This window comes from Somniosus microcephalus, unplaced genomic scaffold, assembly GCF_052327205.1.
Source record: "Somniosus microcephalus isolate GS21.2 unplaced genomic scaffold, FLI_Smic_1.0 unresolved_chr2, whole genome shotgun sequence".
In the NCBI taxonomy this organism is placed as follows: domain Eukaryota; kingdom Metazoa; phylum Chordata; class Chondrichthyes; order Squaliformes; family Somniosidae; genus Somniosus; species Somniosus microcephalus.
Window position 1 is genome coordinate 18,270,942 of NW_028225180.1, and position 16,360 is coordinate 18,287,301.

A 16,360-nucleotide genomic window follows, 5' to 3' on the forward strand; every position below is an offset into this window, starting at 1 on the left:
GTTAGATACAGAGTAAAGCTCCTTCTACACTGTCCCATCAAACACTCCCAGGGCAGGAGCACTGCAGCAACACCTGGAGACAATGTGTGACCTCCTTAGACAGGACGACACCATCAAGCTGGTCAGTGAGACCCACCTCACCCTCCACACTGTCCCATCAAACACTCCCAGGGCAGGTACAGCACGGGGTTAGATACAGAGTAACGCTCCCTGTGCATTATTTTTTTGTATTTACTGAATTTGATTTTAAATGTTGTTCTCTCTCTCTCTGTGTCTCTGTCTCTTTCTCTCTCTCTCTCTGTCTCTCTCTCTCTCTGTCTCTCTCTCTCTCTCTTTCTCTCTCTCTCTGTCTCTCTCTCTCTCTCTGTCTCTCTCTCTCTGTCTCTCTCTCTGTCTCTCTCTCTCTCTCTGTCTCTCTCTCTGTCTCTCTCTCTCTGTCTCTCTCTCTCTGTCTCTCTGTCTCTCTCTCTCTCTCACTCTCTGTCTCTCTCTCTCTCACTCTCTCACTCTCTGTCTCTCTCTCTCTCTCTCTCTCTGTTTCTCTCTGTCTCTCTCTCTCTCTCTCTCTCTCTCTCTCTCTCTCTGTCTCTCTCTCTCTCTCTCTCTCTCTCTCTCTCTGTCTCTCTCTCTCTCTCTCTCTCTCTGTCTCTCTCTCTCTCTGTCTCTCTCTCTCTGTCTCTCTCTCTCTTTGTCCCTCTCTTTCTGTCTCTCTCTGTCTCTCTCCTTCCTTCTCCCTCTCTCTCTCCTTCCTTCTGCCTCACTCTCTCTCGCTCCTCCAACTCTCCCTCTTCCCTCCCCTCCACTCCCTTCCACACAGGCTGTCCGATTGGAGAGCATTAGACCCCATCGGTTCCGCTACTTCCTCATAGTGTCCAACAGCGAGAGTCTGAGCTTGAGCGAGATCATCATCCTGGGAGTGGACATCACAGATCGGAGCAGGTGAGAGCGAGTCCACAGGGCGGGGGAAATCAGCCAGGGTTCCTGCTCCTGATCACTGTCCAGTGACCCCTGGGTTAGAGAGAGGGGAAATCAGCCAGTGTTCCTGCTCCTGATCACGGCCCAGTGACCCTAGGGTTAGAGAGAGGGGAAATCAGCCAGGGTTCCTGCTCCTGATCACTGCCCAGTGACCCCAGGGTTAGAGAGAGGGGAAATCAGCCAGGGTTCCTGCTCCTGATCACTGCCCAGTGACCCCTGGGTTAGAGAGAGAGGAAATCAGCCAGGGTTCCTGCTCCTGATCACTGTCCAGTGACCCCTGGGTTAGAGAGAGGGGAAATCAGCCAAGGTTCCTGCTCCTGATCACTGTCCAGTGACCCCTGGGTTAGAGAGAGGGGAAATCAGCCAGGGTTCCTGCTCCCTGATCACTGCCAGTGACCCCTGGGTTAGAGAGAGGGGAAATCAGCCAGGGTTCCTGCTCCTGATCACTGTCCAGTGACCCCTGGGTTAGAGAGAGGGGAAATCAGCCAGGGTTCCTGCTCCTGATCACTGCCCAGTGACCCCTGGATTAGAGAGAGGGGAAATCAGCCTGGGTTCCTGCTCCTGATCACTGCCCAGTGACCCCTGGATTAGAGAGAGGGGAAATCAGCTCGGGTTCCTGCTCCTGATCACTGCCCAATGACCCCTGGGTTAGAGAGAGGGGAAATCAGCCAGGGTTCCTGCTCCTGATCACTGTCCAGTGACCCCTGGGTTAGAGAGAGGGGAAATCAGCCTGGGTTCCTGCTCCTGATCACTGCCCAGTGACCCCTGGATTAGAGAGAGGGGAAATCAGCTCGGGTTCCTGCTCCTGATCACTGCCCAATGACCCCTGGGTTAGAGAGAGGGGAAATCAGCCAGGGTTCCTGCTCCTGATCACTGTCCAGTGACCCCTGGGTTAGAGAGAGGGGAAGTCAGCCAGGGTTCCTGCTCCTGATCCCTGCCCAGTGACCCCTGGGTAAGAGAGAGGGGAAATCAGCCAGGGTTCCTGCTCCTGATCACAGTCCAGTGACCCCTGGGTTAGAGAGAGGGGAAATCAGCCAGGGTTCCTGCTCCTGATCACTGCCCAGTGAACCCTGGGTTAGAGAGAGAGGAAATCAGCCAGGGTTCCTGCTCCTGATCACTGCCCAGTGACCCCTGGGTTAGAGAGAGGGGAAATCAGCCAGGGTTCCTGCTCCTGATCACTGCCCAGTGACCCCTCGGTTAGAGAGAGGGGAAATCAGCCAGGGTTCCTGCTCCTGATCACTGTCCAGTGACCTCTGGGTTAGAGAGTGGGGAAATCAGCCAGGGTTCCTGCTCCTGATCACTGTCCAGTGACCTCTGGGTTAGAGAGAGCGGAAATCAGCCAGGGTTCCCGCTCCTGATCACTGTCCAGTGACCCCTGGGTTAGAGAGAGGGGAAATCAGCCCGGGTTCCTGCTCCTGGTCACTGTCGAGTGACCCCTGGGTTAGAGAGAGGGGAAATCAGCCAGGGTTCCTGCTCCTGATCACTGCCCAGTGACCCCTGGGTTAGAGAGAGGGGAAATCAGCCAGGGTTCTGCTCCTGATCACTGCCCAGTGACCCCTGGGTAAGAGAAATTGGGGAAATCAGCCAGGGTTCCTGCTCCTGCTCGCTGTCCAGTGACCCCTGGGTTAGAGAGAGGGGAAATTAGCCAGGGTTCCTGCTCCTGATCACTGTCCAGTGACCCCTGGGTTAGAGAGAGAGGAAATCAGCCAGGGTTCCTGCTCCTGCTCACTGTCCAGTGACCCCTGGGTTAGGGAGAGGGGAAATCTGCCAGTGTTCCTGCTCCTGATCACTGTCCAGTGAGCCCTGGGTTAGAGAGAGGGGAAATCAGCCAGGGTTCCTGCTCCTGATCACTGTCCAGTGACCCCTGGGTTAGAGAGAGGGGAAATCAGCCAGGGTTCCTGCTCCTGATCACTGCCCAGTCACCCCTGGGTTAGAGAGAGGGGAAATCAGCCAGGGTTCCTGCTCCTGATCACTGCCCAGTCACCCCTGGGTTAGAGAGAGCGGAAATCAGCCAGAGTTCCTGCTCCTGATCACTGTCCAGTGACCCCTGGGTTAGAGAGAGGGGAAATCAGCCCGGGTTCCTGCTCCTGACCACTGCCCAGTGACCCCTGGGTTAGAGAGAGAGGAAATCAGCCAGGGTTCCTGCTCCTGATCACTGCCCAGTGACCTCTGGGTTAGAGAGTGGGGAAATCAGCCAGGGTTCCTGCTCCTGATCACTGTCCAGTGACCTCTGGGTTAGAGAGTGGGGAAATCAGCCAGTGTTCCTGCTCCTGATCACTGCCCAGTGATCCCTCGGTTAGAGAGAGGGGAAATCAGCCAGGGTTCCTGCTCCTGATCACTGTCCAGTGACCCCTGGGTTAGAGAGAGGGGAAATCAGCCAGGGTTCCTGCTCCTGATCACTGTCCAGTGACCCCTGGGTTAGAGAGAGGGGAAATCAGCCAGGGTTCCTGCTCCTGATCACTGTCCAGTGACCCCTGGGTTAGAGAGAGGGGAAATCAGCCAGGGTTCCTGCTCCTGATCACTGCCCAGTGACTCCTGGGTTAGAGAGGGGAAATCAGCCAGGGTTCCTGATCCTGATCACTGTCCAGTGACCCCTGGGTTAGAGAGAGGGGAAATCAGCCAGGGTTCCTGCTCCTGATCACTGCCCAGTCACCCCTGGGTTAGAGAGAGAGGAAATCAGCCAGGGTTCCTGCTCCTGATCACTGCCCAGTGACCCCTGGGTTAGAGAAATTGGGGAAATCAGCCAGGGTTCCTGCTCCTGCTCACTGTCCAGTGACCCCTGGGTTAGAGAGAGGGGAAATTAGCCAGGGTTCCTGCTCCTGATCACTGTCCAGTGACCCCTGGGTTAGAGAGAGAGGAAATCAGCCAGGGTTCCTGCTCCTGCTCACTGTCCAGTGATCCCTGGGTTAGGGAGAGGGGAAATCTGCCAGTGTTCCTGCTCCTGATCACTGTCCAGTGAGCCCTGGGTTAGAGAGAGGGGAAATCAGCCAGGGTTCCTGCTCCTGATCACTGTCCAGTGACCCCTGGGTTAGAGAGAGGGGAAATCAGCCAGGGTTCCTGCTCCTGATCACTGCCTAGTGACCCCTGGGTTAGAGAGAGGGGAAATCAGCCAGGGTTCCTGCTCCTGATCACTGCCCAGTCACCCCTGGGTTAGAGAGAGCGGAAATCAGCCAGAGTTCCTGCTCCTGATCACTGTCCAGTGACCCCTGGGTTAGAGAGAGGGGAAATCAGCCAGGGTTCCTGCTCCTGATCACTTTCCAGTGACCCCTGGGTTAGAGAGAGGGTAAATCAGCCAGGGTTCCTGCTCCTGATCACTGTCCAGTGACCCCTGGGTTAGAGAGAGAGAGGAAATCAGCCAGGGTTCCTGCTCCTGATCACTGTCCAGTGACCCCTCGGTTAGAGAGAGAGGGGAAATCAGCCAGCGTTCCTGCTCCTGATCACTGTCCAGTGACCCCTGGGTTAGAGAGAGAGGAAATCAGCCAGGGTTCCTGCTCCTGCTCACTGTCCAGTGACCCCTGGGTTAGAGAGAGGGGAAATCAGCCAGGGTTCCTGCTCCTGATCCCTGTCCAGTGACCCCTGGGTTAGAGAGAGGGGAAATCAGCCAGGGTTCCTGCTCCTGATCACTGTCCAGTGACCCCTGGTTTAGAGAGAGGGGAAATCAGCCAGGGTTCCTGCTCCTGATCACTGTCCAGTGACCCCTGGGTTAGAGAGAGGGGAAATCAGCCAGGGTTCCTGCTCCTGATCACTGCCCAGTGTTGAATTCTTCCTGTTTCTCCTCTCTCAGTGACAGAGACTGCACCATTGGAATGGTCTTACCAATTTGGAGTGACGCACACGTATATTTAGATGGAGATGGGTAAGTGGAACCATTCGCTCACACTCCTGTACCTGGGGAGGTCCCTGTAACCCCTCTCTCACACTCCTGTACCTGGGGAGGTCCCTGTAACCACTCTCTCACACACTCCTGCATCTGAGGAGGTCCCTCTAACCCTCTCTCACACACTCCTGTATCTGCGGAGGTCCCTCTAACCGCTCTCACACACTCCTGTATTTGGGGAGGTCCCTCTAACCTCTCTCACACACTCCTGTATCTGGGGAGGTCCCTCTAACCCCTCTCACACACTCCTGTATCTGGGGAGGTCCCTCTAACCCCTCTCACACACTCCTGTATCTGGGGAGGTCCCTCTAACCCCTCTCTCTCTCACCTGTATCTGGGGAGGTCCCTCTAACCCCTCTCTCACACACTCCTGTATCTGGGGAGGTCCCTCTAATCCCTCTCTCACACTCCTGTATCTGGGGAGGTCCCTCTAACCCCTCTCTCACACACTCCTGTATCTGGGGAGGTCCCTCTAATCCCTCTCTCACACTCCTGTATATGGGGAGATCCCTTTAACCCCCCTCTATCTCACACACTCCTGTATCTGAGGAGGTCCCTCTAACCCCTCTCTCTCACACTCCTGTATCTGGGGAGGTCCCTCTAACCCTTATCTCACACACTCCTGTATCTGAGGAGGCCCCTCTAACCCCTCTCTCACACTCCTGTATCTGGGGAGGTCCCTCTAACCCCTCTCTCACACTCCTGTATCTGGGGAGGTCCCTCTAACCCTTATCTCACACACTCCTGTATCTGAGGAGGCCCCTCTAACCCCTCTCACACACCCCTGTATCTGGGGAGGTCCCTCTAACCCCTCTCTCACACACTCCTGTACCTGGGGAAGTCCCTCTAACCCCTCTCTCACACACTCCTGTATCTTAGGAGGTCCCTCTAACCCCTCTCTCACACACTCCTGTATCTGGGGAGGTCCCTCTAACCCCTCTCTCACACCCCTGTATCTGGGGAGGTCCCTCTAACCCCTCTCTCACACTCCTGTGTCTGGAGAGGTCCCTCTAACCACTCTCTCGCACACTCCTGTATCTGGGGAGGTCCCTCTAACCCCTCTCTCTCACACTCCTGTATCTGGGGAGGTCCCTCTAACCTCTCTCTCACACACTCCTGTATCTGGGGAGGTCCCTCTAACCCCTCTCTCTCACACTCCTGTATCTGGGGAGGTCCCTCTAACCTCTCTCTCACACACTCCTGTATCTGGGGAGGTCCCTCTAACCCCTCTCTCACACTCCTGTATCTGGGGAGGTCCCTCTAACCCCTCTCTCTCTCACACTCCTGTATCTGGGGAGGTCCCTCTAACCACTCTCTCTCTCACTCCTGTATCTGGAGAGATCCCTCTAAACCCTCTCTCTCACACTCCTGTATCTGGGAGGTCCCTCTAACCTCTCTCTCTCACACTCTTGTATCTGAGGAGGTCCCTCTAACCCCCCTCTCTCTCACTCCTGTATCTGTGGAGGTCCCTCTAACCCCTCTCTCTCACACTCCTGTATCTGGGAGGTCCCTCTAACCCCTCTCTCTCTCACACTCCTGTTTCTGGGGAGGTCCCTCTAACCCCTCTCTCACACACTCCTGTATCTGGGAGGTCCCTCTAACCCCTCTCTCTCACTCCTGTACCTGGGGAGGTCCCTCTAACCCCTCTCTCACACTCCTGTATCTGGGGAGGTCCCTCTAACCCCTCTCTCACACTCCTGTATCTGGGGAGGTCCCTCTAACCCCTCTCTCACACACTCCTGTATCTGGGGAGGTCCCTCTAACCCCTCTCTCTCACTCCTGTATCTGTGGAGGTCCCTCTAACCCCCCTCTCTCTCACTCCTGTATCTGTGGAGGTCCCTCTAACCCCTCTCTCTCTCACTCCGGGGTACGGGGTCGAGAGGGGAACATCGCGATTGCTCCCTGGCTTCTGATCTCCTTCCTCTCTATCCGCAGCGGCTTCAGTGTGACCAGTGGCTGTCGGACCTGCATCTTCAAACCTTTCAACGTGCAGTCCATGTGGTGAGTAGGTGTGCAAAAAAGTGTCAGAGTTTTAGTGTAGAGACAGAGAGAGACAGACGTCAAATAAAGAACAAACTCCTATTTCTCCAGCGCCTGTCACCACCTCAGGACGTCCTAAAGCACTTCACAATCAATGAGTTACTTTTTTTGAAGTGTGGTCACTGTTGTAATGTAGGAAACGCGGCAGCCAATTTGCGCACAGCAAGCTCCCACAAACAGCAATGTTCTAAATGACCAGATCATCTGTTTTTGTGATGTTGATTGAGGGATAAATATTGGCCCCAGGACACTGGGGAGAACTCCCCTGCTCTTCTTCCAATAGTGGCCGTGGGATCTTTTACGTCCACCTGAGAGAGCAGATGGGGCCTCGGTTTAATGTCTCCTCCCAAAAGACGGCAGCTCCGACAGTGCAGCGCTCCCTCAGTACAGCCCCTCCGACAGTGCAGCGCTCCCTCAGTACTGCCCCTCCGACAGTGCGGCGCTCCCTCAGTACTGCCCCTCCGACAGTGCAGCGCTCCCTCAGTACAGCCCCTCCGACAGTGCGGCGCTCCCTCAGTACTGCCCCTCCGACAGTGCGGCACTCCCTCAGTACTGCCCCTCCGACAGTGCGGCGCTCCCTCAGTACAGCCCCTCCGACAGTGCGGTGCTCCCTCAGTACTGTCCCTCCGACAGTGCGGCGCTCCCTCAGTACTGCCCCTCCGACAGTGCGGCACTCCCTCAGTACTGCCCCTCCGACAGTGCGGCACTCCCTCAGTACTGCCCCTCCGACAGTGCGGCGCTCCCTCAGTACAGCCCCTCCGACAGTGCGGTGCTCCCTCAGTACTGTCCCTCCGACAGTGCGGCGCTCCCTCAGTACTGCCCCTCCGACAGTGCGGCACTCCCTCAGTACTGCCCCTCCGACAGTGCGGCGCTCCCTCAGTACAGCCCCTCCGACAGTACAGCGCTCCCTCAGTACTGCCCCTCCGACAGTGCAGCGCTCCCTCAGTACTGCCCCTCCGACAGTGCGGCGCTCCCTCAGTACTGCCCCTCCGACAGTGCGGCGCTCCCTCAGTACTGCCCCTCCGACAGTGCGGCGCTCCCTCAGTACTGCCCCTCCGACAGTGCGGCGCTCCCTCAGTACTGCCCCTCCGACAGTGCGGCGCTCCCTCAGTACTGCCCCTCCAACAGTGCGGCGCTCCCTCAGTACTGCCCCTCCGACAGTGCGGCGCTCCCTCAGTACTGCCCCTCCGACAGTGCGGCACTCCCTCAGTACTGCCCCTCCGACAGTGCGGCGCTTCCTCAGTACTGCCCCTCCGACAGTACAGCGCTCCCTCAGTACTGCCCCTCCAACAGTGCGGCGCTCCCTCAGTACTGCCCCTCCGACAGTGCGGCGCTCCCTCAGTACAGCCCCTCCGACAGTACAGCGCTCCCTCAGTACTGCCCCTCCGACAGTGCGGCGCTCCCTCAGTACTGCCCCTCCGACAGTGCGGCACTCCCTCAGTACCGCCCCTCCGACAGTGCAGCGTTCCCTCAGTACTGACCCTCCGACAGTGCGGCTCTCCCTCAGTACTGCCCCTCCGACAGTGCAGCACTCCCTCAGTACTGCCCCTCCGACAGTGCGGCACTCCCTCAGTACTGCCCCTCCGACAGTGCGGCACTCCCTCAGTACTGCCCCTCCGACAGTGCAGCGTTCCCTCAGTACTGACCCTCCGACAGTGCGGCGCTCCCTCAGTACTGCCCCTCCAACAGTGCAGCGCTCCCTCAGTACTGCCCCTCTGACAGTGCAGCGCTCCCTCAGTACTGCCCCTCCGACAGTGCAGCACTCCCTCAGTACTGCCCCTCCGACAGTGCAGCGCTCCCTCAGTACTGACCCTCCGACAGTACGGCACTCCCTCAGTACTGCCCCTCCGACAGTGCGGCGCTACCTCAGTACTGCCCCTCCGACAGTGCGGCGCTCCCTCAGTACTGCCCATCTGATTCAGAGGCGAGAGAGCGAAGGGTCAACGCCTTCAGGAGAGATTCGACGGTCAGGCGGGGTTGGAGGGATTATGCTGAAGTAACGCTGACTATTTCTCTCTGCTTGGTAGGACCGTACTTCAGGCGTTGCACAAAGCATGTGGAGAGGCCTCGCAATTAAATCACTGCCCTGGGGGCAACGGGCTTGTCTGGGCCAGTTACTACACAGACCGAATCCAGTCGGACCAGAAATGCATCAACGAGTGGAACGCCATGTCCGATCTCCTGTCCGTGCGTTCAGCATCGCCGGAGTCGCACTGCACGTACGTTGTGAACAGGGAACGCACGGTCGAGAGAGAGAGAATGGGGAGTCTATCCGTCAGGGACCTCTTTTAAATCCCAGCGGATTGGAAGGTAGCAGATGGTACCCCGCGATTGCAGAAAGGAGGGCATAGAAACATAGAAGATAGGAGCAGGAGTAGGCCATTCGGCCCCTCGAGCCTGCTCCGCCATTCAATGAGATCCTGGCTGATCATCCAAATTCAGTACCCTGTCCCTGCTTTCTCCCCATATCCCTTGATCCCTTTGCCTTAAGAAATATATCCAACTCCTTCTTGAATACATTTAATGAATTGGCCTCAACTGCCTTCTGTGGTCGAGAATTCCACAGGTTCACCACTCTCTGGGTGAAGAAATTCCTCCTCATTTCAGTCCTAAATGGCTTACCCCTTATCCTTAGACTGTGACCCCTGGTTCTGGACTCCCCGACCATCGGGAACATCCTTCCAGCATCCAGTCTGTTTAGTCTGTTAGAATTTTATAAGTTTCAATGAGATCCCCTCTCATTCTTCTAAACTCCAGCGAGTATAAGCCCAATCGACCCAATCTCTCCTCATACGTCATTCCTGCCATCCCAGGTATCAGCCTGGTGAATCTTCGCTGCACTCCCTCCATGGCAAGAACATCCTTCCTCAGATAAGGCGACCAAAGCTGCACACAATACTCAAGATGTGGTCTCACCAAGGCCCTGTACAACTGCAGCAAGACATCCTTGTTCCTGTACTCAAACCCTCTCGCTACGAAGGCCAACATACCATTTCCCTTCTTAACCGCCTGCTGCACCTGCATGCTTACCTTCAGCGACTGGTGCACAAGGACACCCAGGTCTCGTTGCACTTCCCCTTCTCCCAATCTATTGCCATTCAGATAATAATCTGCCTTCCTGTTTTTTGACACAAAAGTGGATAACCTCGCATTTATTCACGTTATATTTCGGGCGCGAGAGAAAACAGGGAACGACATCGGTCATTGGGAAAATGCTGGAATCCATTGTTAAGGAAGTGGCACTAGAAAATCATAATATGATTAGGCAGAGTCGACGTAGTTTTATGAAAAGGAAATTGTGTTTGACAAAGAGCTTTTTGAGGATGTGACCAGTCGGGTAGATAAAGGGAAACCAGTAGATGTAGTATATTTGGATTTCCAAAAGGTATTCGAAAAGCACGGTGGCATAGTGGTTAGCACTGTTGCCTCACAGCGCCAGGGACCCGGGTTCAAATCCGGCCTCGGGTGACTGTCTGTGTGGAGTTTGCACATTCTCCCCGTGTTTGCGTGGGTTTCCTCCGGGTGCTCCAGTTTCCTCCCACAGTCCAAAAATGTGCGGGTTAGGTTGATTGGCTATGATAAATTGACCCTTAGTGTTAGGGGGATTAAATACGTGGGGTTACGGGGTTACGGGGATAGGGCTTGGGTGGGATGGCTGTCGGTGTAGGGACCGGGTGCTAGGGTTTGGATGATCAGCCATGATCTCGTTGAATGGTGGAGCAGGCTCGAAGGGCCGAATGGCCTACTCCTGCTCCTATCTTCTATGTTTCTATGTATTCGATAAGAACATAAGAAATACGAGCAGGAATAGGCCATTTGGCCCCTCGAGCCTGCTCCACCATTCAAGAAGATCATGGCTGATCTTGGGCTCAAAGCCACTTCCCCGCCCGCTCCCCATAACCCTTCACTCCCTTATCTTGCAAAAATCTGTCTATCTCCACCTTAAATGTATTTAATGACCCAGCCTCCACAGCTCTCTGGGGCAGAGAATTCCACAGATTTACGACCCTCCGAGAGAAGAAATTCCTCCTCATCTCAGTTCTAAAATGGCGACCCTTTATTCTGAGACTGTGCCCCCGAGTTCTAGATTCCCTGACGAGGGGAAACATCCTCTCTGCATCTACCTTGTCGAGCTCCCTCAGTATCTTATATGTTTCAATAAGATCCCCTCTCATTCTTCTAAACTCCAATGAGTAGAGGCCCAGCCTGCTCAACCTTTCCTCATAACTCAAACCCCTTCATCTCTGGAATCACCCTCGTGAACCTTCTCTGAACTGCCTCCAATGCAAGTATATCCCTCCTTAAATAAGGAGACCAAAACTGTACGCAGTACTCCAGGTGTGGTCTCACCAACACCCTGTACAGTTGTAGCAGGACTTCCCTGCTTTTATACTCCAACCCCCTGAAATAAAGGCCAACACTCCATTTGCCTTTGATTACTTGCTGTACCTGCATGCTAACTTTTCGGGGTCGATTTTCCCGAAGCTGTCGGGAAGAAGGCGGGACTACAACTTTCGGGTTTTAGACCCGCCTACTTTGACGTCCGGCCAATCTGCGCGATTTCCCCTTGATTGACCTTGTTGAGCCCGCCCAGCGGGCTCAGCAGGCCAATTAAGGGCCACCCGGCAACAGGTGGCGTCACAGACTGAAATTTCATCTGTCAAGAGTTCTGTGTGAAGCTGTGAAACACTGACAGTCTGAGTTCTAACATGAGTCCTTCTGCACAGACTCAGTTAGAACTCACACCGGCACTCAAAGCTGAAGGCTGTCACTTTTCACAGATCACAGCCGTTCCGGTTGAGTGATGGGCTCCCGACGGCTGCAGGAAGAAAGGCTGTTAAGGTAAGTACAGGTAAGTAAAAGTTCTTTACACACTTTAAACACACCAAACACACTTACCTTTGCACTCATGCACCCATCACTCACCTGAACACCGGACATCTCGACCCCTCCAAGCCCTTCATCCCAACGGCCCGCCTCGCTAACTTGGCGTGGCTTGGAGCCGTCGGGAATCCCACATTTCACCAATGAAAATAGGCTAAAAACTGCCTGTTAACTACCTGTTAACTGGCAGTAAATTGGCACTAATCCCCTTCCCGCCTCGGGGAGGCGGGTCCCAGCGCGGGTCGAGTACCCGCCTCCTTTGAAACTGGCATGGAGGCGGGTTGGGGGCGGGATGGGTTCGTGCCCCCCCCCGATTTCGTGATTTTAACCCCCCACACACCTCCAATCCCGCCTCCACGACCCAATGAAACTCCTGCCCAATGAGTCCTCTGCACAACTTGCTTTCCCACCCATCTTTGTATCATCTGCAAACTTGGCTACACTACACTCGGTCCCTTCATCCAAGTCATTAATGCAGATTGTAAATAGTTGGGTGCCGAGCACCGCTCCCTGTGGCACCCCACTAGTTACCGTTTGCCAACCGGAAAATGACCCATTTATCCCGACTCTCTGCTTTCTGTTAGTCAGCCAATTCTCTATTGTAGTGTATGTGCCTTTAAGAGCCCCATATGTGCTGTAATGCCGGTAATGGCCACTCGGGCTATATAAGCCTGTATATTGTGTTATATCCGTTAGTACCCCTCCAGACTTTGCTTCGTAAACACCTATGAACCAACTCCTGTCTTCAGTGTCTCTATCAACACACGGACACTACAGTGGCGACGAAGTGGAAACGGACTTACCTACAATTCGGCAGCACCTCAAGGACATCGATTCCTCTGGCGTCCAGAAGAATCAAGAAGGGAAAGAAGCTGTGATTTCACCAGCTGGCCAAGCTGGTGGCAGGTACTGCGGTAATCCTTCCTGGGCGTCAGGCTGGGGCTCCAGCGGCTGGCTCTACAGCTGGGCCAAGCAGCGAAAGCGGAGGCAAGCAGCAACAGACGGGGAGGGAGCACTCGGGAGACGGCCGCGGCTGCAAGCAGGTCGGCGTTCAGACCGACAGAGAGAGTCCGGCGGGAATGAGTCTCCAACTGTAAATAAATAAATAAATAAATAAAAGAACGGAAACCGCGGGAAACAGCGTTGTCATCGGCAGCAGCGGCGGGAAAGCGCGGGAAGCGCCATATCTTTTCTAAGATGCCTAATTCTGGCAATATTGATGCTTTTGATAACGAGATAGAGGATTGGACCACATATGTGGAAAGAGTGGAGGTATATTGCACTGCAAATGGAATAGAAGATGAGAAAAAAGCTTCAGTACTTCTGGATCTAATGGGCGCAAAGACATACAAGCTGTTACAAAACTTAATCACTCCAGCCGAACCGATGGACAAGAATTTTAAGGAGATTGTTGATACCCTACACTGCCAATTCGAGGCAGGACTGGCAGATTCTCTGCGAGACAAATTCGTCTGCGGTCCCCTAAGTGTCGGAAAACAAAAAAGGCTATTTTCTGAGAAAGATTTAACACTGGATAAGGCTTTCAGTGCAAGAGGAGCTGCAGAGATACAGCAAAGGCCACAGGACTTCGGCACCCATGAAATGACACGGGGTTTCGAGAGATGTTATCGCTGCGGCAGATCCACCCATGACCAGAGGGACTGCTGGTTCAAGGACAAAGCATGCAGGCAATGCGGAAAGATGGGACACATTACACGTGTGCGCCGATCTGGAAACAAAAAATCCACTAACAGGAAAAGAATCAATAAGGAAAAGCACAGAAAGGTACAAATGATGACGGACAGTAGCTCCGAAGACCAGAAGAGCGATAGCGACTCCGGGAACAAGAGACTAAGCTCTCTCAAATTACATAATGTAATTGCCAAAGAAGATTACCAGACCATTTGGGTTACCCTCACAATAGCAGGGTCCCCAGTTAAAATGGAGCTAGATACAGGATCAGCTCTGACCGTCATAAATCGACGGGATTACGAGCGGCTATTTCCGCATATACCTTTAAAAGACACATCCATTATCTTGAAAACATATACGGGGCAGAAAGTATACCCCAAAGGAAAAATAAGGGTGTCTGTTGTATACAACGGCAAGGAAATGCAGAAGTTGTATTTATACGTTCTACAAGATGGTGGTCCACCGCTGTTGGGACGTGAATGGATCAGGAAAATACGTTTAGACTGGCACTCCATTCAGGCACTGACGGTGACCAGTAAGGGAAAAAATGATGATGACGTCATACCTGAACGATTAAAAGACATCTTGGCCAACGCCAAGGAAGTGTTTCAAGAGAAACTAGGAACCTTGAAAGGCATCACCGCCTCAATAAAAGTGGAAGATGCAGCAATTCCCAAGTTTTTTTAAGGCAAGACCGGTGCCATACGCAATTCGTCCAGCAGTCGAGGCAGAGCTGGAGAATTTGGAAAAGGCAGGCGTGTTATCCAAGGTAGATTGGAGCGAGTGGGCAACACCCATCGTCCCAGTCATGAAGAAAGCATTGAAGAATGATAAATCTGAAGAACAGAGAAAAATTCGCATCTGTGGAGACTTCAAGGTGACTGTAAACCCGGTCCTTCACACGGTACAGTATCCTCTTCCGAGGATAGAAGATATTTTTGCCTCACTATCCGGAGGGAAACGTTTCACCAAAATTGACTTGGCACAGGCATATCTACAGATGGAGGTTGAGGAGGCCTCTAAAAAGTATCTCACGATAAATATACACGAAGGTCTGTACCAGTACAATCGACTGGTTTTCGGAGTAGCATCCGCTCCAGCTATCTGGCAAAGAGCTATGGAGCAAGTCCTCCAAGGGATTCCGGGGACTCAATGCTACCTAGACGACATCCTTGTAACAGGAGAAAACGACAACGAGCACCTTGCCAATTTAGAGCAAGTGCTCACTAGGCTGAGAGAACGGGGCCTACTAGCAAATCGCCCCAAGTGCGAATTTTTCTGAAATCAAATATCATATTGTGGCCACATAATAAATAAGGAAGGGTTGCATAAGTCACCTGAAAAAATTGAAGCGGTCATAAAAGCCCCAGCACCTGAAAATGTTTCACAATTAAGGTCGTTCCTGGGATTAATAAATTACTATCATAAATTTTTACCGAACTTATCAACTCTTCTACACCCTCTTAATGAACTGCTACAAACAGGAGTAATTTGGAAATGGAACGAAGACTGCAAACGTGCCTTCCATAAATGTAAAGACTTAATCACATCCAAAGAAGTTTTGGCTCATTACAACCCATCACTGCCAATCAGACTGGCGTGCGATGCATCCCCTTACGGCATAGGAGCAGTATTATCGCATATATTCCCTGACGGCTCGGAACGGCCGATAGCTTTTGCGTCACGCTCATTGAACTCAGCTGAGCGTAACTATGCCCAAATCGACAGGGAAGCACTCAGCCTGGTATGGGGAGTGAAGAAATTCAACCATTACCTACACAGACAAAAATTTACCTTGTTGACTGACCATCAACCCCTCATCTCCATATTAAACACTAAAAAGGGTGTTCCCATTATGACAGCGCAAAGGCTACAGAGGTGGTCCCTTTTTCTAGGGGCACACCAATACAACATAGAATACAAAGGATCAAAACAGCATGGAAATGCTGACGGTTTATCGCGCCTACCGTTGCCAACGGTAGAAGAGGCACCTACAGTAGACCCAGTGGAGATGTTCCACTCTACCATAGTGGAATGTCTACCAGTAACAAATTCTGCCATTGAAAGGGAAACGAGAAATGACCCGACTCTCTCATGGGTCTACGATTTAACAGTGAAGGGATGGCCAGCACATGGCGAACCACTGTTGCCAGCATTCTCGCAAAGAAGAGAACAGCTGTCAGTGTGCCGAGGAACCTTGATGTGTGGATCCAGAGTGGTGATTCCACCAAAACTCCAGGATAAAGTGCTAAAGGAGCTTCACGAGGGGCATCTGGGTGGAGTGAAAATGAAGAACCTAGCCAGAGCGTTTGTGTGGTGGCCAGGTATCGATGGAGACATCGAAGAAATGACCAAGAGCTGTCTAGGATGCCAGAAGGTCCAAAACGCCCCACCACAAGCCCCTCTACATCCATGGGAGTGGCCCTCATCTCCATGGCAAAGGGTACATATCGACTTTGCTGGTCCATTTATGGACTCAATGTTCTTAATCGCGGTTGATGCACACTCCAAGTGGCCGGAGGTAATAAAGATGTCCTCCACCACCACGGAAAAAACCATCACAGTATTAAGGACCATATTTGCCAGGAATGGGCTGCCGGAACAGATCTGTTCTGATAATGGACCGCAATTTGTGTCCGAAGAATTCAGGAAGTTCTTAAAAAACAATGGGGTTAAGCACTACACGTCAGCCCCATACCATCCCGCCACCAATGGATTGGCTGAAAGGTTTGTCCAGACCTTCACGATGGCCATAAAGGCCATGGGTAATGAAGACATAAAACTTCAGCACAAGGTGGATAAATTCTTGTTCGCTTACAGGAATGCAACACATATGGTTACCAACCAAACTCCCGCCATGAGGTTCTTCAATAGAAACCTAAGATGCCGGAT

At 53.2% G+C, this 16,360-nt stretch overlaps 1 protein-coding gene across 1 annotated transcript in view; it reads left to right on the top strand.

The window, feature by feature from the left end:
* The first annotated feature begins 46 nt into the window (after positions 1-46).
* LOC147092219 (protein phosphatase Slingshot homolog 3-like) overlaps positions 47-16,360 on the top strand; it is a 58,815-nt gene continuing 42,501 nt past the window's right edge. Inside the window, exons 1-5 of the mRNA XM_085975885.1 lie at positions 47-121; positions 818-939; positions 4,760-4,831; positions 6,788-6,853; positions 8,920-9,111. Coding sequence (XP_085832011.1) covers positions 83-121; positions 818-939; positions 4,760-4,831; positions 6,788-6,853; positions 8,920-9,111 — 491 coding nt within the window. The 5' untranslated portion in view covers positions 47-82. The remainder of the gene's footprint in view (positions 122-817; positions 940-4,759; positions 4,832-6,787; positions 6,854-8,919; positions 9,112-16,360) is intronic.